The sequence below is a fragment of the Python bivittatus genome, unplaced genomic scaffold (genome assembly GCF_059951505.1).
Source record: "Python bivittatus isolate LINGU-HERP-01145 unplaced genomic scaffold, Pbiv_v1 ctg000340_np1212, whole genome shotgun sequence".
Taxonomy (NCBI): domain Eukaryota; kingdom Metazoa; phylum Chordata; class Lepidosauria; order Squamata; family Pythonidae; genus Python; species Python bivittatus.
In genome coordinates, this window is record NW_028277056.1 from 15443098 (window position 1) to 15468035 (window position 24938).

At 39.1% G+C, this 24938-nt stretch overlaps 2 protein-coding genes across 4 annotated transcripts in view; one reads left to right on the plus strand and one right to left on the minus strand.

Moving 5' to 3' along the window:
* Nucleotides 1-3683: 3683 nt before the first annotated feature.
* Nucleotides 3684-17557, plus strand: BIRC2 (baculoviral IAP repeat containing 2). Of its 3 annotated transcripts, none has more exons than XM_088140618.1 (9): nt 3684-3895; nt 7674-8632; nt 8743-8842; nt 10224-10302; nt 11244-11292; nt 13379-13621; nt 15962-16213; nt 16513-16554; nt 16922-17557. In XM_088140618.1, the coding sequence occupies exons 1-9, from the start codon at nt 3702-3704 to the stop codon at nt 17113-17115; spliced, it is 2112 nt and encodes a 703-aa protein (XP_087996744.1). In that variant the 5' UTR covers nt 3684-3701; the 3' UTR covers nt 17116-17557. The 3 variants fall into 3 exon arrangements, with proteins under 3 accessions (XP_087996744.1, XP_087996746.1, XP_087996745.1); XM_088140620.1 differs by having other exon boundaries at nt 3687-3895; nt 7863-8632; XM_088140619.1 differs by having other exon boundaries at nt 3759-3895; nt 6741-8632.
* Nucleotides 17558-19411: 1854 nt separating this feature from the next.
* TMEM123 (transmembrane protein 123) overlaps nt 19412-24938 on the minus strand; it is a 28052-nt gene continuing 22525 nt past the window's right edge. Inside the window, exon 5 of the mRNA XM_015889189.3 lies at nt 19412-23033. Within this exon, the coding sequence (XP_015744675.1) occupies nt 23009-23033 (25 nt within the window). The 3' untranslated portion in view covers nt 19412-23008. The remainder of the gene's footprint in view (nt 23034-24938) is intronic.

Sequence of the window (24938 nt, forward strand, 5' to 3'; positions counted from 1 at the left end):
AGATCCATGAGCTTTTCCCAGTAGTTTATCCATCAGTCCCAAAAGGAAAGTCTTTGGGGAATGTTAAGTGCATGGCTGGTTACATTGCTAAATTACTAGTTTCCAAAATACAAAGTACCTTTTCAACACAGGAGCCAGTATAGAAGGAACATTGAAGCAACAGTGCAAGGGGAAACCAAGTAAGGGGAAGTTACATAGAAAAATAAATGGTAATTTATCCAATTCAGAACTGGGCTACTAGGTCCCCCTTCTTGGCTCTGGGTACATCCTCAAATTCTGTCTGTGGGCCTTATAAGACAGGGCTGGCAATGCTGTTCTATTACCAAAGTGAACGTTTCAGTTTTCTGTTCCTGTTTTGGCTCTGGGAAGGCTAAAGGGTAACACTGATACTTTAACCTAATTTCTTAAATCAGTGTTTCTCAACCTTGGCAACTTTAAGATGCGTGGACTTCAATTCCAGAATTCCCCGGCATTTCCCAAATTACTCCTTAAACCTTCAAAAAGGAAAAACAGAGGTCCCACATTTTCGTTGTATCCACTCTGGAAGGTCACATTCAGTCTTTGGGTGGCCTATTTCTGCTCCAGATACATCAAGCTTCCAAACAGAGCAGAAAGGTTGAACTGACGCTGTGATAAGCCATCATGTGGTTTGTTTTGGTTTACTGTTGTGTGTGCTTTGCAAACAATGAATTATGGCTGAGCATGTGTGTGTGTCCAACAAATTTCGGTTCACTGAACATACCATAGTTATGAAAACCATGATTTAGTGTGATGGGTGAATGAAGCCTAACACAATTACAGGCCAGACATTTAAATGACTTCTTTCACAATCAACAGCAGCAATTGTCACAAATATGTTTCTCAAAAGAAAAGATGGCTTAAGGGTTTTTTGGGGGAGGCTAGTTATTTAAGTAGAACCTGCTGCATTTTACAGATTAACACTTCATAAGGTATGCTTCCTTTTGATCTTCTTACATTATATCACCCTTTAATTATACTAAATACTATAGCTATAACTATAGCTGCTTTACAAAGAAGGGTGGTGATGAAGACAACCCTCCCCCCAAAGAAAAAAAAAATCAAGTTGTAACAATAGTCCAACATTTATTCTGTCATGTAAGATCAGGTAAGATATAGCTCTAAAAATCAGCCACATATTCACCCCTTACTACAAATGCCTGACCTTCATATGAAAACTAGAGTCTGTCCGCTAAGTTCAACCTTGGCACATTTTTTCAAATGCTGCTATGTAATAACTTGCAAAGCTTTTGTGTAGTGTAAATATCTAGAAGTAAAACTGCATTGTACCACAGGTTTATTAAACAAAGCAAAACAAAGAAATAGCCAGCAGTGTGATTTTATCCTTTAATCAGTTAGGTTGCACCTACAGTTCCACTGAATTGCCCAAGAAGAAAAGGGTAATGGAATATATACATAATCAACTTACATTTAAACCAGCCTGAAACACTGTGAAAAACCCACTGTGGCTAAAATACATATTTATTAATTTTCACAACATTCTAGGAAGTGAGAGAATCACGAATGTACTTTTTATTGTCACTTACAGAAACATATAAAGTCAGATACCAGATGAGAAACCGTATGCCCTATAGAAGACTATGGAAAGAGACCAAGTCTTCATTAAAAGAAGCTAGTGGTCATGGAACAACAATGTTGGGTAGCCCTCATTCTGAAAGGCTCCTGTTAGCAAGTTTGTTGCACAGCTTACTAAAAAGGCTGTCTGTCTCATATGACATATACAGGAAATAATTCAGGGACTGGAATTCCCCTTCTCAAATGCGTTATGTGAAATGGAAACATACTTCTGCTGGGTTTCCCCTGGACAAAAAGCCCCTAATGTCCTCGGAACTCCGTGTACTTAATTAAATAGTTCTTTCTGTTTCAAAGATTTAACTCTTTTCTACAAAACCAGATTAATTTAAAATGAATGGTGTCTGCCCTGAAATAAACATCAGTCTTGATTTTCTGTATGACCAATGGTAGTTTTTCCACCTTGTGATAACCATAAGATAGTCAGAAACGTTCCCTTTTAATTTACCCCAGACATTTGCTTATCTTTTTTCAACAAGAAAGAGTTGGTTTTCACCTGGAATTCCTAGAAGGGAAACTTTGCATTTCCTCATTTGAAAATGCTCCTATCAACTCACCAAGCAGACTTACTCAAGCCAATCTTTCAGCCTTGCTCCTAGTGACAAATGAATATAATACTGCCAGGATATCAAACTATGTGCTTTTGAGCACTGAGAAACATCACAGGGATACGACTTCTTTCTAACCATCCACCTCATACTAATAAGCATGTAGGCCCTACTGGTGGCTCACATGGAGATCACGTTTCAGATATTTAAGGCATGTGTGTAAACACAGATGTACTATAAATACTGCTGATGCCAACCACATCTAACCCTTGGGAAAATCAAAGGTATGGAGGCCCCCCCGACCTCTCCCTCAATAATGCTGTGGCCATGCAAAATTCGTAGTAGTACATGAAAACTTTGTGCTTGAATCACTTATATAACTCAGCCAGCATGACAAAGGAATTTAGCAACACACCCAGTGATTGGATTCACACCCCACCTTAACCTGACTTCTGAATCGACTCATGTCCTGGATAGGCACATTAAGCCATAAAACTAACCGGTGTGCAAATACCGGTAGCTGCACTTAGGACTTCAAACTGAGCTGGTGGAGTATACAGCGCCCATGTCAAGATGAAGCTCGGGCAGTGGCAGAAAATAGCTCGGAAATCATTGCTCCAGAATGGCCCAACCGTCTGCAAGCAAGAAGCTGGTATCTTCTTTCAGCCGCAGGCCTGCTGCTCTCTTCGGTCCAAGGCAAGAGGGCATGGTCCAGCTGTGGCGTTATTCTAGCTGGAAGCACCCAGAAAGCATTAAGAACTGGGCCTGGGGGGCATGGCACCCCACCAGAACGCACCCCTGGCAACTCTCTTGCCATGCATGCTTTGGATTTTCCCTTCCTTCGGCTTTCTTAGCCTCCGCTCCAGTCCAGGTCCTTCTGATGCGAGTCCCCCCAAGATACAGGACAAATGCAAAACGTGGGAAACCTGACAAACTCGCTGCTGCCTATCTCCAAAAAGCTGGTTCTATTCTCCCCACGCCCAAGTCCTGACGCGCTTATCTGCCACGGGCACTGCCTGCCCCAGTCCAGCAGCCTGCAACTGGGATCCTCGACAGTGTGCCTCTTAGTGTAACAGGAACAATACTAAATACGCAATAACAACAACGAGAGAGAGAGAGAGAGTGGAAGGCGCAGTCTCGCTCGGACTCAGGGAAGTCACGGTTCTTACCCTCCCCCAGGCTACTTAGGACTGGTTTCCCGATCTGTTCCAGAAATTACTCGTTGTCTGGGTTCGCACGACCCACAGGACCTTCCAGGGAGCCAATTAAAAAACCCTGCGGACGGGCACGCTTGGAGGCCACCAGATTAGGGAAAGAAGAGGCTTTAACTCGCAATCCAGGACAGGTGGCTTTCCCTGAACCCGGAAACCAACAGGAGCAACCCGAATTAATTTAAACAAACAAAAGAATAACACGCGAATCCAAGCCACCCGCCCTTCCCAGGTGGCGCATGCGCGCCGAGAGGCAACACCCTCCCTTCTTAGAGCGGTGACGCCACAGGGGCTGTGACTAAAAGGCTCTTCCTCTGTTCTTTCCCTTCGAATGGAATGGGGGCGGAGCCGCTGGGTCGCCTGGAGTTTCCGTTTGTCAAAGCGGGGGCGGGGCTTCGGCCCAACCGCCGCGTCCCCGTCGTTCGATGCTCTTCATAATCCTCCCCTCCACCCCCGCCTTCGGAATATAAAAAGTTTGCGCTCGCCCTTCGCTTTAAGAGCAGGCGGCGTGGCAGCGGCTGTGGGGTAAGCGGGGGTGAATGGGGGTGGGGGCCGCGCACGCGTGGGGCGTGGTGGGCGGGGCTTGCTGGGGCGGTGTCCCTTTAGGGCGCGTTGTCTCGCGAGGGAGGGGGCGGGGGACTGAGGGTTGGGGGGCTGTGGTTGCGAGGGGTGTGTGTAAATCGGGGTACGGTACTTATCTCGGAATAAGCCCAATAGCTGCGTTCACATACAGCAGACTTCTGGATTCGCCTCGAGCTGCGAACTATGATTCCATTAACCATGGTTGTGTACATGCAGCCGCTAGGGCAAGGGTGCGGTGTGAATCCAGCCTCCGAGACAGCCCTGCCCGTTCTTTTGAGGGGACCTCGCTGGTCCCCTAATGCTATGTGAGGTTGGAGCGGGTTAGTGCTGGGAAAGGAGGCCATGAGGAAATCCCAGGGCTAACTACCGGAAGAAGGTGATGACAGACAGGTTCTAGCCAAAAAAATTATAGGGTGCATCCGTGGAATTGCCAGAAGGGAAGCTTGATTCAAAGGAGGATTTACCTCTACTTTTTATCTTCTAGATAGGGTTGAACTGCAACTTCCAGTGGTGGGGATTCTGGAGGCTGCAGTCCAGCAACATCTGGAGGATGACATGTCCCTTGTTTTTCGCAGGATTGAGATAGCCAATACCAGGTCTGAAAGTTTTTGGTCAGGTTACTACAATCTAATGATCTCTAGTTTGTTTGTTTTCTTTGTTTATTTATTTATTAAATTTGTCCCCCGCCCATCTCCCCCCAATGGGGGACTCTGGGCGGCTCACAACACATTAAAACAATAAATAAATATACAATTAAAACCTATAACAATACACATTCACAAAAATACAAGGGAAAAAATCCAGGAGGCCGATGGGTCAAGGCAGCAATGCCAGGCCACTAAGGGACTAGCCAACCCCACACTTGATGCCTGGGAATAATTGGGGATGCAGGCTGATACACCTGGAGAGGTTCATGTTGGGAAGGCTGCTATAGTTGGGTGTTGTTGACTGTGGTCTTTCTGGAAACCAGGTCTGCCATTACTGATAAGATTCCTAGGAGCTTTCAGGGTTTCCTGGAGCACAGTTTCCATTTTTTTTAAGCAAATAGGTGGAATTATTAGGATGAGAATATAATGTTAAAAGAGAGAAATTAAACGCAGTTGTTAATTTGGCTTTTGGAGCCAGAAAGGAAAAGTGACATGCAAATGTCATCTTCAGAGGTAGGAGGATATCCTGATATTTTAGAAGATGGAACTTCTGATAACCAAAGAATTACCAGTGTGTTTTTGATGGACTAAAGCAGCATAAAAAGTACTGCTTTTATTTATTTATTTAATTTATTTATCGTATTTATATAGCCGCCTGTCTCTCCCAAAGTGACTCTTGGGTCTATTTAAGACTAGTATTGGATATTTAACAAAAATCAGCTGAATGTGAACAAGATATGATGAATATAGCAGGTGGCTTCACTTGGACGCCATCTTTCTCTTCTTTTTATATGGTCACTCCAATTCTGCTAATCTGCTGACCCTTTATTCTGTTGCTTTTGATGTTCATCTGATCTCCACTGTCCTTCTTTATAATGCAATCGAATAATAGCTACCCTTCATCATCCTCTGCTTTCCAATGAATATCTTAAGTTTACAACAGGCCATTGCAGCTTTATATAGTCTTAATTATGATTAGTCATTAAGCTTGATCCAAGGAATTTTACATTATTTCAGGAGCTTTGGGGAAATGTGTTTCATCCATTCTTCATTTTCGAGATCTTATCTTTTATGAAGGACATTAGTAACACAACAGTTTTCTTAATAGATTTTCCAGTTGTGCTGAATTGTAAGTTTTTATAAATATCATGCACTGCTAGTTCACATTGAATTGCTGGTTTCCCAGCTGAGTTGGGTTACAACTATTCTGGATCTCTTCTTCTTATTGAGAGACAGCGTACAAGTTTAATAAATGATTATTACCTTGACTGAACCTCATTTTCTTTTGTATCCTAAAGTATAGTTTGCCTTTTTGGTTTGGGCTCACTCTGTAAAACCATTCCTTTCCCTCTCTGTATAAAATGTACCTATTCACTAGTGTTTCCATCATTAGACAAGAGATCAAACACAGTAGTATATGCCAAAATAAAGTGGTAGTGACCAATTAATGTGATCAAAAATTGTGTCAGTCTAAACAGAGTTCTGTGATTTCTTTTTGAGGAATCAAGGATAGCCTACCTGATTCTGTCTAAGTGTTTTGGACTACAATTCCCTCTAGCTGTAGTTATTGGCCATGCAGGCTACCACAAAGAGTTGTAAATGTTTGGAAGCATTAGATCTGGTCCTGAGGTGGATCTTTTCTAGTCTACTGTAGCTTCATAGACAGTGAATAGCAACTTTATTTTAAAGCTGGAAATCCAGAGTTTATTTTTGTAACATGGACATAAAAACTTAGGCATATGTTGCTCTCTAGTGATACCTAAAATGCATAATTGAGTTAAAGTTATTTAATAATTTTGAGGAAACTGTAAGTATGAGTTTAAGATATTAGAGAGTCTTGAGGTTTGTCAGAGCTGTGTAGTCAACTTGAGTTGTTCAGGAATGATATCCTTGAAATTAACACTATAAATTATTGATGATTTAGTATAGATACAATGGGATTTTGTATACCAAATCAGTTTAAGCTTACTTCTAGTCCTTTGTGACTGATGACCCCTAAGTTTAAACTTTTAATCTAAAAATGTTATAACCATGGAATAAAGTTTAAACTTTATTTCTCAAATATATGCATTCTTTATAACAGTATATATACACAGTTAATTGTTGTTTAAAGGAGCTTACGTATTTTTCTTTTCATGCAGGTTTCAGTAACTCGAAATCCATTGTATTTTTCACTTTTTTTAAAAAATTCTCTTTGTGAATACTATATTGTAATATGGCTGCTTAAGCCCCTTGAAAGGACTAGAGTCTGAAGTTTGGGAGATAATTTTATGCATAAATATTCAAATTGCTTTTGCCACTATGCAGGACAACTGCATTCATTTACCAAACACTATCTGCAATGATATGTTAGTTAATAAATTTAAACGATTATTGATTTGTGGTGGAAAACTCCATAAATTGGTTAAATTCAATAACCCTTTAATAGTAATAACGCAACCTGACTGAAAATTCACCACAGTCTTAAGTGAGAATATAAAGAAAGATAACAGTCCAAGGCTATTAAGAGCTATTGGTGACCCAGATTGCTCTTGATCACATTGTTTTATTTATGTGTGCCAAGATAAACCTTCAAGGAGTGTTTTGTCAAGTATTACGAAGTGAAATGATGTATTACTTGATAAGAAAAAAAATTGGTTTCTTATTGTAAGGAGTATTCAGAGATGTGTATTTGATTTAAGTTGGCTTTTCTATAGTACTATACATGTAGTTCCACTTATATCCATTGTTTTGGCCCTGCTCTTTAAGAAATAAAAGTTTAAAAATATTCCTAAATTGTTTTACTTGGAAATAATTCAGATTCATTAGGACTCAGTCCCAATGTATGCAAGCTTCTAATGAAAGCCTTGCTTATTCATACTTCCTTTATTTTAAATATGTTCCTCCCTCTTTTTGGTAAGACTTATGTAATTACAGATGAAGGAAAAGGAACTACAATATTTTAAAGAACTCTGGATTGTGAAAATGGAGGAAATTACCCTGTCAAAAAGAAAGTACTGAATGAATGAATGTGATATTTTAAATTGTGTGTGTGGTGTGTTTTTAAAAGCATTGCATATTATGTTAACTTTCAGGTTTTTATTTTATTATGGCCTGGGAGTTGATCAGAATTGCACAAAACTATCTCCCAAACTTCAGACTCGTCCTCTGCTCTTTTCCTGTTTTATCTTCGTCATGAATGTTATTGGCTCATTTCTGTCAAAACTGAAGAATGATGCAGATGTGACTGAACTGAAGTATGACCTATCTTGTGAACTCTACAGGATGTCCACATTTTCTACTTTTCCACTGAACGTACCAATATCTGAAAGGAGTCTTGCCCGTGCTGGTTTCTATTACACTGGTCTAAAAGACAAAGTGAAATGTTACAGTTGTGGCTTAATGTTGGATAACTGGAAGAAAGGCGACAGTGCTCTGGAGAAGCATAAACAACTCTATCCTAGTTGCAGTTTTGTTCAGAGTCTGACTTCAGTGACTGAACTTGGCTCATCATTTCGTTCTGCCTTTTCACCTCCAACTAACTCTGGACTTACCTCTACGCATTCCCCAATGCAAACATTAAGTTTGGGTCAAGTTGGCTATTACAATGGAAGCTTTTCCAGTTTTCCTCAAGATCCAGTTACATCTGCAGGAATGGAAGATCTGTCGCATTTGAGATCAAAGTCTAGCAACCATGCAATGAGCACAGAAGAAAGCAGATTACTTACTTTCAAGACATGGCCCCTGACATTTTTGTCCCCATCTTCTTTAGCAAAAGCTGGGTTTTATTACGTGGGACCTGCAGACAAGGTGGCTTGTTTTGCCTGTGGTGGTCAATTGAGTAATTGGGAACCAAAGGATAATGCTATGTCAGAACATCGAAGGCACTTTCCAAACTGTCCTTTTGTGGAACAAATTCAAAACAATTCAAGTTTTGCTGTCTTTAATTTGGGCATGCAAATGTACGTAGCGCGTGTCCAATCTTTCAGAAATTGGCCAGTTACAGTTCCGGTTCAGCCACAGCAACTGGCGGAAGCTGGCTTCTATTATGTGGGTAAGTGAACTTGTCCTTCTTGCATGTTTTCGATCTACTCCAGTTTTTGAACAGTTAATTTTACTGTTTGTCTTTCTGTTTAACTACTTCATGAATGTTTTGTTGTTAAGGTCGCAATGATGATGTCAAATGTTTCTGCTGTGATGGTGGACTCCGGTGTTGGGAGTCTGGGGATGATCCATGGGTGGAGCATGCTAAATGGTTTCCAAGGTACCCTTCATTTTTTAAAAATATAATAACAAAGAGCTAATTGCAATACTGCTGCCCTGTTGAATTAAAGGTAGAACTATTCCTGATTTCTTTGAAAAGGATAACTGAGTGAGATCTATTTTAAAATTTTCATGCTGGAACAGACTAGCTTCTGTGTTAGTGTGAAGCATCTTCATCATGAGTGTTTATCTCAGGTACATCCTTAACTTCAAAAGTGGTTTGTGAAGGCAGCAGGAAACGTTGCTATTCAAGAAATAAATCTGAAGTTTTGGGAGAACATATGGAATGAATAGCTGGCATACCTTGTGCTAGAACTGAACTTTAGTTAAACTGGCAGGAATTATTTGAAAGATGGCTTGAAAAGGATTGTGTTTTTCTGGAGATACTGAATACCTTTAAAGCAGTTGTCTCTGCTGGTCATGTGGCTGCTTCTTACACATCCAGTCACAGTTTCTGAAGCTGCCATGTACTACTGGGAAAATTGTATGACTGCTTTACTCATTTGAAAGGAGGTGCTTCATCAGTCTTGCGTGTATTTGCATACTGAATACAAATTGCTATGGGAGAAGTCTTTCCTTCTCTGCTTGGCTGTACAGATTTGGAGCATTTTCTTAGCTGCCGTGGAAAGCAAGATGCTGAACTTTGGTTCAAGTATGAAAGTGTTCCTCCTCTGTAGCTATTTCAAAGGTCCTGTTGGGTTAAACCCCCCCCCCCAACAATATTGACAGTTTTAAAGAACACGAAATATTAAGGTATTTAACAAAGCCATTTTATCTAGGTTCTAATCAAGTATTGTAATGACTGGGTCATACTCCATATGCCAGGATAACTAAAGTTAGATTTTAAAAAAAATATATGATTCTAATCCAGGGAGTGGAATAAATAACTCCTTTTGGTCCATGAAGTAGAGTAAAACCTTAGGAGTTTCCAGGTGAATGAAATCTTGGCTCACCATTCTAGGGATCTGGGCCAAGCTCGGCTTAAGATATGGTTTATACAAAAATACAGTTCTTGAATTTTAATATAACTGTGTCTAATAAAGATTCCATTTGTAGTGAAGATGTTTGGAGCTAGTAATTTTGGAATTACTTTGAAATGTGATAGGATATAAATTGCATATAAAATAAAGACTGTAGGCTGCTAGAGTTGATATAATTAGTTCTGGTTCTCTCGCTGTTCATTGGGTAATGTTTTTCACATACTTCTAAATTCAGTTTAAATGGAATGGATACATTTAATGCTTCAACGTATTTTCCTGGGTCAGGTTTTAATATTTATATCTCTGGCCCACTAAGCAGAGCATTGTGGCTAATAATAAATGTTCTTACAACAGCAGCTATCCTGCATATTGAAATTTAAGCTTGATATACTTTTCTTCTAGTTGTGAATACCTGATTTATAGGAAAGGCCAAGAGTTTGTCCGTCAGGTTCAAGCAAGATATCCCCATCTTCTTCAACAGGTATGCAAATATTTTATTTTCAGTGATAGCATGATTTGCTTTTCTCTTGTTGTATATTCATATAGTACATGATTGGTTTAGAGAATTAACCTATTTTCAGAGTTGTATAGTACCTTGAACTTTATCTGAACAGTTTGTCTTTACAGAATAGGCCAAAGTCTGGCAAATAGCACGTAGAGGTAGAAGTGCGGGTTTAGACTTGCAACCTCTATGCTAGTACTGCCTCTAGCAAGGACAAAATATGCTGCAAAACCACAGCCTATAACAAGATATACATTAACTAAAAATTTGAAAATGCAGGTGTAATATAGTGAGATACTATACTGTATATGTGTCCTTTAAAAAGTTAAATATTAAGCTATCAGACTGTAATACTGAGTAGCTGGAGATCAAAAACAAAATAATAGACATGAACTGTGTGAAAGCAAGTTGGCTGTAGTTGGCGGGCAATTCCTGATGAATTTTGCACACTGTTACACAAACTTGGCAACATTATTATGAGGGGGTTGGAGTTAGAGTAGTAGGTAGATGTATTATTAGCTACAATCAAGTGTAGTGTAGCATGGCAGTTCAAACAAAATACATGCAGATGTTTAGGGTGAAGATTCACCAATTCCCCCCACTTAGTGGCATCCAGATAAATTGAGACAATTCTCAGTTGTTGCAGCCCCATTCTATCTGGAGCAGTGTTGTCCAAACTTGGCCACTTTAAGATGAGTGGACTTCAACTCCCAAAATTCCCCAGCCCCATGCTGGCTGGGGAATTCTGGGAGTTGAAGTCCACTCATCTTAAAGTGGCCAAGTTTGGACAACACTGATATGGAGGAATCATATTGGGAAAGACTGGTTAAACGTGTTACTCTTAGCAAACTGTCTGAACCATGTGTCTTTTCAAACAGCAAAATTTTCCTTCTAAGAATCTTTTTTTGTGTGTGTTGTAGTTGTTATCCACTGCAGATACACCTGTAGATGAAACTACTGAAGCACCAAGTAAGTATTTTGATTGATTTATTTTGTGCCTTTGGGTTAGTGTTGACTCCTGGTGACTGCCTGGACCAGTCCCTGCAGTTTTCTTGGCAAGTAGTTTTTGGAAGTAGTTTGCTATTGCTGCCTTCTTCCTAGGGCTGAGAGAGAATGACTGGCCCAGTGTCAACCAGATGGCTTTGTGGCTAAGGCAGGACTAGAACGTAAGGTCTCCTGGTTTCTAGCCCAGTGCTTTAACTACTATACCAAAGTGACTGTTATCAGTATTTTGATAGCATTTGTAAAACTGGTATGAGAACATAGCACTCAAATGTTAACACATTGATCCTTAATGGTCTGTGGCAATTAGGTTTTGTTATTTTTACCAAGTTAGTAAGATGACTTTGTCATTGTTTTTAAGTCAAAAATTCCTGAAGCTGACCATTCAAATTTAATCTTAAACCAGAAAAATTACAATTTTGCAATACAATCAAATTACACATGCAAAAAATAAGTGAAAAATAACCTGCCTCAGCTGCCTGCTTAAAATCTCAACATATGAAGAACCATATGTATTTAAATCACTGAGGCCCTCTGGTGGTGAATATGTTATCAATATTTTTCTAAATTATCATGAATTGTCTATTTATTCTGGATAAAAGATGGGCAGTTTTCATCTGTGGAAGAGGCTGAGTCTAGATCTTCTAAAAGCAAGTTCTGTAGTTCAGTAGTGCACATAAGGCTTGAATCTGATGCATTATTGTCTAATTATGACCTTTTCAAGCAGTGGGACTAATGAAACTGACATGAGTCTGTAGAGAATAGGCTGAAGGCTTGATATGGCATCTGTATATAGTCACATATTCAAATTCTGTGTTTGAAAAATGCAGCTGGAATACTTATGCCTTTTTAAGGAAAGAAGCCATGGATTTGCACTGTCTTAGATGTGGAATCCAGTGCAAAAGTGATTTTTTTCCTTTGTCTATGTTTAATTATTTTGAATCCCATAAGATACTGTTATATTTTAAATAATTTATTTATATTTCACATTTGCCACCGCCTCTCTCACTGGAAGGGACTCTGGGTGATTTACAGTAAAAGAATAAATATTAATTAAAATACAATATGACAATATTCCTACAAATAATAAATATCTTCCAAGATATTGATGATAAACTAAAAATTATTAGGCTCAGGGAGCATCTTCAAGGTGCCAGTCACCTCCAGCATTGGTTATATCTCCTCTCGCCCCATGCAAATCAGCAGAGCCAGGTCTTCAGTTCTTTCTGAAAAACCTGGGAGGCCCCTCACCTCTGGGGGGAGAATATTCCATACGGCGGGGACAACAGCAGAGAAGGCTCTCCTGCCGGGCCCTGCCAGTCAACATTCTCTCGCCGACAGGGTCCGCAACATGCCCTCTCTGTCTGACTGGGTGCAACAGGTTGATGTGGTTGGGGTGAGACAGACCCTTAGGTAACCTGGACCTATGTCATGTAGGGCTTTAAAGGTGATAACCAACACCTTGAATTGGACCCGGAAGCAAACTGGCACCCAATGCAGCTCCTACAGCAAAGGTGTTACATGTGCCATCCTTGGGGCACCCAAAATTGCCTGTGTGGCCGCATTTTGAACCAGCTGTAGCTTCTGGATAATCTTCAAGGGCAGCCCCATGTATAGCGCATTGCAATAGTCTAAATGAGAGATGACCAGTGCTTGAGTGACTGACTGGAGGGCCTCCTGATCCAGGAAGTGGCGCAATTGATGCACAACACAAAGTTGAGCAAAGACCTTCGTGGCCATGACTAAGGCCTTCCTGACCATGACTGAGTCCAGAAGGATCCCCAGATTACACACTGGGTCTGTCTGGGGTAGTGCAACCCCATCCAGAACCAAGATGGTATACCCCCAGATATAGAGGGACCTTCAATCCATAGCCACTCTGTCTTACCAGGGTTCAGCTGAAGCCTGTTGTACCCCATTCAGAACCCCACAGCCTTCAGGCATCGGGAAAGGGTGGTTACAGCATCTCTCAAGTCGCCCGGGATGGAAATGTATAACTGGGTAAATAATAATAAATAAAAATAATAAATAATGCTATGTTTTCTCTGAATAGTCATTCGTTTTGAACCTGGTGAGAATGCGTCAGAAGATGCAATCATAATGAAAACACCCATGGTTGAAGCTGTTTTGGAGATGGGATTCAGCAGAAGACTGGTCAAGCAAACTGTTCAGAGTAAAATCTTAACGTCGGGGGAGAATTATAAAACAGTAAATGATCTTGTGTCTGACCTTATTACTGCAGAAGATGAGAAGAAGGAAGAGGAGAAGGAGGATCCATCAGAGAAAATAACATCAGGTATATAAAAGTTCCATTGCATCAATTTGATGAATTGATTGTTGCTCTTCCTGCTGTATGATAGTTTTACTGAGAAAGACCCCTTCTCAAAATACCTTTTGTGGAAATATTTGTCCTTGAGTTATTCTTCGTTGGAATGGTCTAATTCAATCCTATTATCAGTTCAAGAAACCCAGAACTAGAATATCCTAATAGATTGTTGTTTAGCCTCTAATTCTATAGAAACAACCTCTAGAAAAAACAATATTTGGTTCTATTGTCTGTTCTTTCTACCCAGAAATGTTCCTTATTCAGCTAAAACCTGTTTCTGCTGTAAGCCCAGTAGGATTGTGAAAGTATAGTAGAAACCCAGAGTTTGCCTTTTTCTCTATTATAATCCTTCAGTCATTTGAAAACTACTATCTTATTTCTCTCAATCTTCTCTTTTCCAGGCTGAATATAACCAATTGTTATCCATATAGGGAAATTGACCATTTTGGTTGCCCACTTCTGAACACATTGTAGTTTATTTTCATTCTTCTTAAAAATGTCCTGAACTGGAAATAGTGTTCTAAATAAGCTATCCCTGTTTACTGGAGAAAGTTCAATCAATTTGTAATACACTTTACTGTCCCTTCTATTCATTTTGGCATAAAGACCTAATGGTACATTTTTTGTAGAAATTCAGAAGAGGAAGACTCTGTTCTCTTCCTTTTAGTCAATAAGCCAATGATGAAGTCCCTAGTGAACAGGGACAGCAATGTTCTCCAGAGGAGAATTGTTGAATTTTCCTCCTAATTTTACTGATGGCAACATGTCCTACCTAGCCAAGTTGAAAGCAATCCTATGCTTTGGGCATAGGATGTTAGTAGTTAGGTTGAAAAAAGGTCTGCTAAATAAACCAGAACAATTCAGTTTGGAACTGGAACAGAGATATTTCTGCAGCTCTAAGTCAAAGACCTTCTATTTCACCTTAGATGGGGCATTTTCAGATCCTAATGAGCTCAGATAACTGAGTGGAAAGGCCACAACATTTTTATTCCAAATTAACTATTTAGCCATGAAGACGGGAGAGCCAGGGAAGCTAAAGGACCCTCAACATAGATTAAGCCAGTGTTTTAGGTGAGCCTCAGCAGAGATCAGATCAGACTCCAAACTTAGCAGGGAGTTGAATGTACAGTGGAGCATACTTAGCAAATCCTCTAAGAATTTTGATTGCATAATTTAAAAAGGAGCCTTGTTACTGTATTTACAAATCTGCATGCCATAAATGAGGTAGCTCAAGACTTTGTCCTGTAGATTTTAATAGCTGCCTGGACATGTTTCTTACCATTGCGACTCTCAAAGCAAAATAGTATTTGTGAAACTTTCTAGACTCATCCTGTGTGTTCTTTCCAGGATGTTAGGGCAGAGAAAGAAACCACAGAACCTTTAAAGGAGTCAGCCTGATTAATATTGATGCTGTCAGTTTTTTAGCACTTACCGCATACAATAGAGCATCTTGACAACAGACTTGTTATAGTTTTGTGATGACTGAAAACAAGGCCATTTTTCATAACAAAGGGCAAAATACCTTCTCAAGCCAACTTGGGATGTTATAAGGTTTTATTGTCTATGTGCAGTAGAGCCAATATAGGGGTATAAGCTAATGGGGGAGGGTGGTGAAACACTGCTGTTGACAAAACTTGCAGTAATTAATTTGTATAAAAGTTGAAAGTAATTAGTGCCATCCTGTGGTTGGATGTAGTTTTTTAATGTATTGATAAAGTTACTCATATTTGTCAGTTTCACCAGCATACTAAATGCTATACTATTATGCTAATTTATGCATAGTATGATTCATTTCTTAAAGTAGATTGATGTCTGAGTTTAAAAATGTTTTTAAAAAGTTCCTTTCAACAAAGGTAGTAGATCTTTTGGATTCTGTGAAACTGGAAAACTGTAGCTTTTATCAGGTAAGAAAGTAATACAGGTAGTCCCTAGGTTAAGTATACCTGGTTTAAGGATTACCCATAGTTAAGAATGAAGCCTTTTGTAGCAAAATTCAAGTTAAATACCCAATGATTCAAGTTAAATATATGATGGTTCGAGTTAATTACACAATACTACTTATACAGTATTATACAATAATACTGTTCCGGCTTATATAAAAATTCGAATTGAGGACAGATCTTGGGAACGGAACTCGTTCTTAAACTGGGGACGACCTGTATTGCATTATATTCTGTCTCTGCCTCCATCCGACCCTTTCCCTGGAAGAGTTCGGAACCGTGGGAAATTTCCATCTTTACTCAAATTTTCTGCTAAGACTGCTAAAAAATGAGTTTACACTGTGTCATCTTTTCATTTATTGTATTTCAGATCTGGCCTTAATCAGAAAGAATCGAATGGCATTATTTCAGCGCTTGACATGCACGCTCCCTATCTTGGAAAGTTTATTAAGTTCCAAAGTAATAAGTGACTTTGAACACCAAGTTATTAAACAAAAAACCCAGACATCCTTGCAAGCTAGAGAACTGATTGATACCATTTTGGTGAAAGGAAATGCTGCAGCAGACATATTCAAAAACTGTTTACAAGAATGTGATCCTGCATTATACAAGGATTTGTTCGGTGAGTTTCCTAGAAAAATGCTTTGAATTTGCTTTGAATTGTCATTTTCTTGAGGAGTAGTAACTTTAGTCTGTTGCAATTCACAACTGTAATAGATTTATGAGTTTTTATAGGTTACTAACAGTTTTCTTCCTCTTATATAAACTAATGCAGAGGAAATTCTGTTGATTAGACATTCCAAAAGCAATATGCTGTTATGTTAATGGTTCTTAAGCAGAGGTGTTAGAGTTTATCTGCATTCTGATGAATTCAAGATAATTTATTATTTGGTCTAACAGTATTTAACTTATTTTCCTTAGTGGAGAAGAATATGACATACATTCCAACGGAAGATGTTTCAGGTAAATACTTAATTTACTACATAAACAGATGCATTTGGAATATAAGGATTGCAGTATTTTTAAGAAAACAGCCTAAGGTGAAATAGCTCAAATTGGGAGTATGAGTGAATACTTAGGAAACTGACATGGACTACTATTTTGAGTATTTTGAAATTTAGTTTGATAAGGATAGAAGCACGCGGACTAGGGAATCTCTGGCGCTAAAATGGAAGATTCTTCATTAGAATATCTCAGCATAAGTTGATGGATTTAGGAAGAGAGGGGTTATGAATGGCAGGGAAGTCAGGAATGCATTTCTTCTTACAATTAAACTAAAGCGTAGTTCAAAATGTTATTTTTTCATATACAATAGAACCTTTAATTGCAGGCTTACCTATGGAAGAACAGCTGAGACGATTGCAGGAGGAGAGAACATGCAAAGTCTGCATGGACAAGGAAGTATCCATTGTCTTCATTCCATGTGGCCATTTAGTTGTTTGCAAAGAATGTGCCCCTTCCCTTAGGAAATGCCCTATTTGCAGAGGAACCATCAAGGGTACAGTGAGGACATTTCTTTCGTGAAGGAGAGAAACCTATTTTTTTCAAGCAAATGTTTTTGTACTTTCTGAATGACACTAAGAGCTAATTCATAATACCTTGATCCCTAAAGTATTTGCAAAATACAATCTAATCCGTGCAGCTCAGTTCTGATGAAGGTCACAAATCTGATGCTTTTGAGGTCAATTATTATCTCTCAAGCGACTATTTAGATTTGTAAATCTGGGTAGGCTGGCCCTTAGTTCCATGGTGGTTTGAAAAGACGTGAGGTGGGTGATGATCTGTCTATCAGTGTTTCCTACTGTTGTTGATAAGTAAAAGAAATTGTTGATGATTTATGACTTGGAGTGTGTTCTGGAGAGTTTGACCTCTGATATAACTTGCTGACTAGTTGAAAATATCTTTTATTATTTACAATAAATAAAATTTTGATGTGGTTGAAACATCCATTCTGGAACTGTTGTATCTGTTCATATTTGTTGTAGAATAATTGGGAACTACAGAGTTAATGATTATGTAGCATAATTCACAAGCATCTTGAAATACAGTGTTAAATATCTTTGTGAAACTAGGCAAATGTTGCTAAATATTATGCAGAAAAAAATTATTGACTTGATTTGCAAACTTTTATTATACTCAACAGATTACACAAATGTAATTAGTATATTAGGAAATATTTTTTAAAAAATTGTTGCTTGCCAGTCTTTTTAGCTATCCCATGCCTGAAGATTGTTCTTTAGAGCAGCTGAATTTCAAGAACAAATTCCTGCCTTCCTACATACCTATTTCTTGGTTTATATATTTAATGGTGCAGCCTCACACACTTAGTTTAAACAGTTTGTAATATGTCTCTTATTTCATATATTTTCCTTTATTGGCACTATAAAGAATTAATGTTGGACTCTTGATCCTTCATATTACAAACCATGCATTATAGCAGAATGTTGTATCTCTATCACAGTGAAGCTACTATGCACACCCACATGGATGAAGACTTCCTTAGTATTTCAAGTAGGAGTCCATTGAAGGTGGGCAGCTAATACATTTAAAGAAATAATAAATTCATGCCACTGTGCTGCACTGAATACCATTCTGAATGCTTTGCAGACCCATACAGCCTAATGTGAACACAAACTATAAACATATTTCCTTATGAACAAATTTTTCTCATAGTTGATTTGCCATGGGATGTTTATCTAGAAAGCCAAAGCTCAGGATGAGTCAAGATTGGTGAAGAGGCCAAGAATGTTCCAAAAGCTTCACATATGTTCAAGATAAAAGAATTGCTAGATATCCTCCTTAGTGAAGATGGTAAAAGCGTAACAGGTACCAAAGTAAAGGCAGAATTTCTCAACTACTTTGACTCGGTCATCTCTGAGCAAAGAATATGTATATTCCACTTGATAATTGTGACGAACTGGCTGAGAGAGCAGGATTCTATCTTAGTTGGAGAGGAACATCAAGAAATACGTACTGATCTTGAATGAGATCTTGAGGCCCAGATGGTTGGCCTCCAAGGCTGAAGTTGCTTGCTGATGATCTAGCTGAACCTGTATCCATATCTGGCAGAAAACTAGAGGAGCAAATGTCCCTATCTTGGGCCAGTCACCCTCCCATTGAATCCTCCTCGCTGGTTGGTGGTTGTGGAGGTAAAATGAAGTGAGATTCCCATGTAAGTCAATGTAAGCTCTTAGAGGAAAGATGGGATATAAATCCAACAATCAGATTTCAAGGACTTGCAGGGATGTTACACAGAGGTGGGGAAAAAACAAAATGTATTGGGGTGCAAATCCCCTACCAGCTGCCATTGTGGCCACTTTCTGTTTGACATGGAATTTGTGATTGTTCACTGCAGAATATTTTCCCAAGACTATCAAGAGACTGGAAAAACAAGTATTTAAAAAAATTATGAATAGTCCTGCGTATATTTCACCTTTTGAAGAGTTCAGTCTTGGAAAGTGGGCCAGGACAAAGAAATGGCTAGAACCTGAAGAAACTAAATTTAATTTAGATTAAATACAACTAATGGTGGGCCATACACTGTGTGCCTCTTCTCTGAATGCCAAAAACTCCAACGGGCTCATAGATGGTCTTCCAGTTGGGGCAAACACATATAAATCCCAACCGGTGGCTTACATCTTCCAGGACCAACAAGTTTGGTTGCCATGTGTGACTTAGGAGATGGGGTAGAATGATTTCATTTGTAGCCCAGTGTTTTGCTGCTCTTGCCTTATACTTTTAATTGGGCAGAGGCCGGACTTTCTTCTAGTGAAGGCAGCAATTCTTGGTACAGCATTCAAATAAGACATGACACAGTGCGTTGTTGGAAGTGTTGCTTACTTTAATGAACTGCCCCCCCCCGCAAAAGCAGAGAATTCTGTCTCCCCACAATAGCTGTTGCCCATACGGACTCAGAAGATGCACAGCAGGGGATGGGGGTCAAAGCATCTGTTCTCTAACATCTCAGCGTCACTTCTTGCACCACAAACATTGCCATCGGGGAAACAGTCCCCTTACTCTGTCTAACACGAGCTGTTCCAGGCTGCTCGGCACAGAGATCTCTCACGCGAGTTGTAACCATGGGCAGACCCATCCCTGAATAAAATTGCTTTTCCTCAGAATCTTTAAACATTCAGAACGGAGTGTAACAAAAAAGGCAATGAAAAGGGTGGACTCATTCCCATATTCAACTTGAAACCTTAACAGTTGCTTACAGACAGGGTGGGCAAGTACAGGCTGTCTGCAGCTGTGCCAGCATCCCATTTGGAGCCTCCAGAAATACCCTAATTGAATAAAACTGACATTTTTAGACATTTTTTCCTTTCCTTGCATTAAAGTTTAAGTGCCAAAAATGGACTCATATTCGCAGTATATAGAATTAAGTATACAGAATTAGCGTAATTCATCCACACACTGAACCATAAGTTCACTGGCTTGCACAATCCATTAATTCACAAGAAAGCCATTGACATTTAGCTGATGTGTCATGTGAACAGGGCCACAGAAGTATATAAAAAAAAAAAAAGTAATAATTAGCCTTCTTTCTGAAGTGGCAAGTCCAAGACATTTTGAAAATGGTAACATTCCTGCATGAACCATTGGTGAAAATGGGCAGAAGCAGGTTCATATGGACCCAGATCAAACATTACAAGACTTCAAGATGGGGGAAAAATACGAATTCACTTCCCAAATTGCCTATAGAGACTGCATTACAGTAGGTTTGTTTGCACATTATGGAGGAGAGGACATGAGCAAACTATTGTGGCCTTCTGCTTATTTAAAAAAATAAAAATAAAACTGCATTATAGAAGTTGGCAAATTGGTAATGCATGATTTGGCCTTTGGAAGACAACCAGTACCAGAAGCATAGGTTAAAAATTGCAAGTTGCAAATTGTTGTGCGTTAGGAACACGTTTCACAACAGCTCCATTCTCTACTGCATCTTCAGTTATATCACTGCAGTCCTAAAGAGATGTGCAATTAGTAGTCAACTTATAGCAAGCAAAGCAAGTACCATGGCCATTAATTATTCTGATACACCAACACACAGACACACAGAAAGAGAGGGAAAGGCACATTTATCTCATTAACCTTGTGCAGTTGTGAAAACACCTTAAAGCGTGCATCCGAACACACTTGTAAAGTTAAACAGCAGAGAAGAAAACTACAAAGAAGTTGCTTGTGTGCAGATCCTATTCAAGTCGTGTATAGGGGTCAAGAGGAGTCTGATTATTCTGAGGGCTTGAGATGGAAAGGAAGATCATACTAAGGGGAGGTAGAACTAAGACCATAGTCCAACAAGACAGATTTCCCCCACCCCCAATGAAAGTTAGTTATCAATACAATGCAATACAGTAAGTGTTCTCTTTCTGGTAACAGTTCCTGAATCTCAGCAGAGATCAAATAAATAGAGTACAAATTCTACTTTTATATCTGGCCATTCCCCCAGCTTTTGTCATTCATAGAAAAAGCTTGCTTGCCCAGTGGAAGAAAGATGGTACAAGTTGTGGGATCTGTCACACAAAAACCCAATCCTTAGCATTAAAAAAATTCTGAGTAATGGCACTTGACTAATACAATATATATATAACCAGGAAGTAATTTGGAAGTTGCAGGCTCTGTGAACTAGAAGGTGTCATAGCCAGAATGCACAGGCCTTTCTCTTGGTGCACACTTTACTCATGTGCAAGAAAAGAGATACAAACTCCATTTAAACAATTATGGTGGAGGCTATCTTAAAACCTGACTGAAGAACAGAAGGAACGATTTCTGATGGAAGTGTAGTTCTGGGGTGGGGTGAGTTATCCCTTTACTCTCCATTAGCAACTTCGGCTTATTATCTACTACTTCAGTTTTAGTGCTGTTATTAAAGAAAGATGTAAGGCAAAATGTTGCACCGGGGGGATGGGTCATAACATTGGAAAGAGTTAGGCTTTCCACCTTTACAGAAATTCCTATTCAAACCTCCTCCATGCAGCAACTTGTGTTAATAATACTTTCCATTGGCAACAATGGAGGCTGCTTTTATGTCTTCTGAAGAAGGAAAAAAAATCTCCCATCTCCAAGAAGGTTGGAGAAGAGCTTGGATGTTTGTCCTCTGAATGTTTGTTTGTTTGTTTATTTTTATTTATCTAACTTGTCACTGCCCATCTCGTTGAAACAAATGTTGGGTTCCTTGTGAGAATCAAGTGAGGGCTTCTTTGAGAATCTAGTGAACCAGATGAGGAATTTTGTGGAGCACATTTATATATTTAAGTTAAGGGAGTTTAAGTTCCCCATGCCTGCTCAATTTCAAGTTTGTTTCATTTCCGAAATATACTCTGGATGTTGGGTAGCATGGAATAATTTGTTGCTACCATTGTTGATTCCCCTTAGATAACACACACAACAGTCAAAGCCTATGATTAAATAATTATTGGTGGAAATGTTCTGGATTTTTATTCCTTAACCAGCTTCTCTACTTTCGTGTGAAAGTGTAAATACAATGTAGTAATTACACAAGTATCTATATTAAGCTGATTAGTCACACTGTCCCTTGTCTAAGAGTTAACTCATATGACCTTCTGCAGGATTATTTTTGACATGGTGACTCCAAATCGAACAGATTTCATTAGATGGAACCCAAATGAATGATTCCAGAATGCTTTCAAACTGGAGGAGATTTTGGCCTCCCCTTCTATAAAAGAGTCTGAAGATGCCTACTTTATATCTATCTGCTTCCGGGCAGGGACAATCCTATTCATTTCTCAAGTTTTAAAATGCATAAAACACATCCACCACCTCAAAAGCTTCAAATCCACCTTTGCATTCCTACCTGTTGCACCTGTTTTTTGGAACCACAAAGTTAAAAAAAAAAATCTTAAACATCCAACAAGGCAAATACAATATTTGAATTTCCCCAGATTGTTAAGGAAACAATATTCCACCATCTCACACAAATGATCTGGAAATACTATTTTTGTGACATCTTTGGAAAGGGAACTCTTATTTGTCCATCAATGTCTGATTTGTCTTCCTGAATTAAAAGACTGGAGATTAAAACATGTCAGAAAGAAAAAGGTTCAGAACCCAACACTTGAAGTTGTATTCTGTTGTGGACTTGTCATCTCTGATCTTCTGTAGATAAGAGCCAAGTGGTTACAATGTTTATTTCAACAGTTTTCAAAAGAGAGTGATTAAAAGCAGGTGCCAATATCAATTCCTTGAAATGCTTCACTGAAGGCACTCTGAAGTATGCAGTCCTTATGGAGTTCCTCAGATTTGCAGGTAAACGCATGTCAAAAAAGGGATGAAACAGTCAATATCAGATCAGATAATGAAAAAAAAAATTATTAAGGCCTGTTTCCCAGAGAGAAAGTGTTCCTAAAAGCAGGAGTACACGTGCGGATGTCTGCTTTCTGTCTTTTCAGCGCAGGCTTTAAATAATGGCATCATGTTCATCACTGGAGGAAAAAAAAGGAAAGGAGCTATGTAATACACATCACTGGAAGCTGAAGTCACAGAATTATTAAATCAGATTAACAAATATGCAGAACTTTCTGGACTGTTTTCTGTGCTGGAAAAAAACCTTATTTAGATCTTCACAAATAAGCCAGGTTCTACTGATCAACACAGTGTTTAAGGTTATCGTGATTGTATATGAACTAACAAAACCATTGCTGGATCTTCACACAAACCATATAGACATCATGGTAAAGTGACTGGAGAGAAGAGATTGGCCATATCATGGGAACAGAACCAATGTAATTCTCCATAACAAATCTTGTTGCTGGGGGTTTCACCCTTTGGCACTCCCCAAAACATGACCAAGGGGTTGAATATTGGGTACTAGGTTATGCAAGCAATTTTATTTGTCAATGCATGTTACTAAATTTGAGCACAGAAATGTCAGTGAGGTACAATGTGGAAAGAATATGGTAATGTGGAAGAGTAATATATCCTCAGTATTATGCATGTATCCTTCTGTCCATTCATTCTAATGGGATACAATTAAATATACAAATGGAAGTAGGAGCGGGAGGGATTATTTCAACAGTAAAAACAATGAAGGTAGAGAACAAGATATCTGGCCAGGGAAAAGGTATTTTGTGGTTTCTTTACCAATAACAGCTTGGTAAAGAAAACTCATATTGTAGCTAAAAAAAGAATCTCCAGGAGTTAAAAACAGCTGAATGCAGGTTGTCCTGCATTTGGCAGAATATTCCTTGCATGAACTGGAATCTACAGCTACGTGTAATGGTATGTGGGAATGGCCTTGGGAAATAGGAGGAAGAGCCACAGACTGGACAACCACCATGTAAAAGTTATCTCAGTCCACAGAAGGGGAGGTGTGGCATGGAAAGCATCTCAGAAGGGACCCTCCCTAGTTTTCCGGACAGGGAAAGGAAAGGAAAGGAAAGGAAAGGAAAGGAAAGGAAAGGAAAGGAAAGGAAAGGAAAGGAAAGGAAAGGAAAGGAAAGGAAAGGAAAGGAAAGGAAAGGAAAGGAGAGATACTTTCAGTCTTGCAAGATTCTGTTAATGTAACCTTTAAATAAATATAGAGTTAATACTCATGGTTATGCTTCTTGTCGGGAATATTGCAAAGGGCTAACACTGTGTGAGAACCACAACCACCACAACAAAAAAACCCAAACCCAAAACAAAACAATGTTTTTGGGAAGGACAGAAAATGCATCCTTTTTTACTGTGCACTTAAAAATAAACCCAACGAGGTTGGTGAACAAAATGGGACGTTCTTGGATTAGAGAGTGCTGGCAAGGAAGCACAAGATAAAGAGTGTGGCTTCCTTCAAAGGCTAAAGGAAAAGTTATTCTATCTTAGGATCAGCTACGTGCTCAGGTATATGGCACAATACTTTTATGAACAACAGCAGGAGGCAAGAGAGCTTGCTTTGAGCTGTAACAGAAAAGGTAGGGTCCAACAAGGGGCTAAAATAGTTCAAAAGACGGGACGTGGCAGAGCTTCTGGCCCCTACCCATGTTGAGCAAATGAAAGGAAGTAATCACAAAATAAACAAAAGAACTCCTATTGTTAGGAAGGGTTACAAAGGGTTTAGCACTATGACATTTCCTCTTGGGCAAGGGCGTGCTAGTCTCGCTTAGCAGAGGAATAAAAACATAAAGAGTTGAGATGAAAGCAACCGGACAAATTCTATTACTAACAACCCGTTCTTAAATTTTGCTATTTCATTAGGATTATGAGCCCAATCTTAGGGCTCACTGAGTCGATTATTAGTGGAGGGAGGATCAAGATTCCACACACTTAGCAGCAGCTAATATTGTGCCAGTTCTCGTGCCTGGGTTTGCAGTAAAAATGTTGGAGAACATGGATGACAACAGCAGAATAAA

Bases quoted from the DNA above. Each gene is read 5' to 3' on its own strand.
- BIRC2 (XM_088140618.1), top strand. From the start codon at position 3,702: ATGGAATGGGGGCGGAGCCGCTGGGTCGCCTGGAGTTTCCGTTTGTCA. The intron at 3,896-7,673 runs GTAAGCGGGGGT...GTTAACTTTCAG, and splicing joins GGCGTGGCAGCGGCTGTGGG to GTTTTTATTTTATTATGGCC. The intron at 11,293-13,378 runs GTAAGTATTTTG...TTCTCTGAATAG, and splicing joins TGAAACTACTGAAGCACCAA to TCATTCGTTTTGAACCTGGT.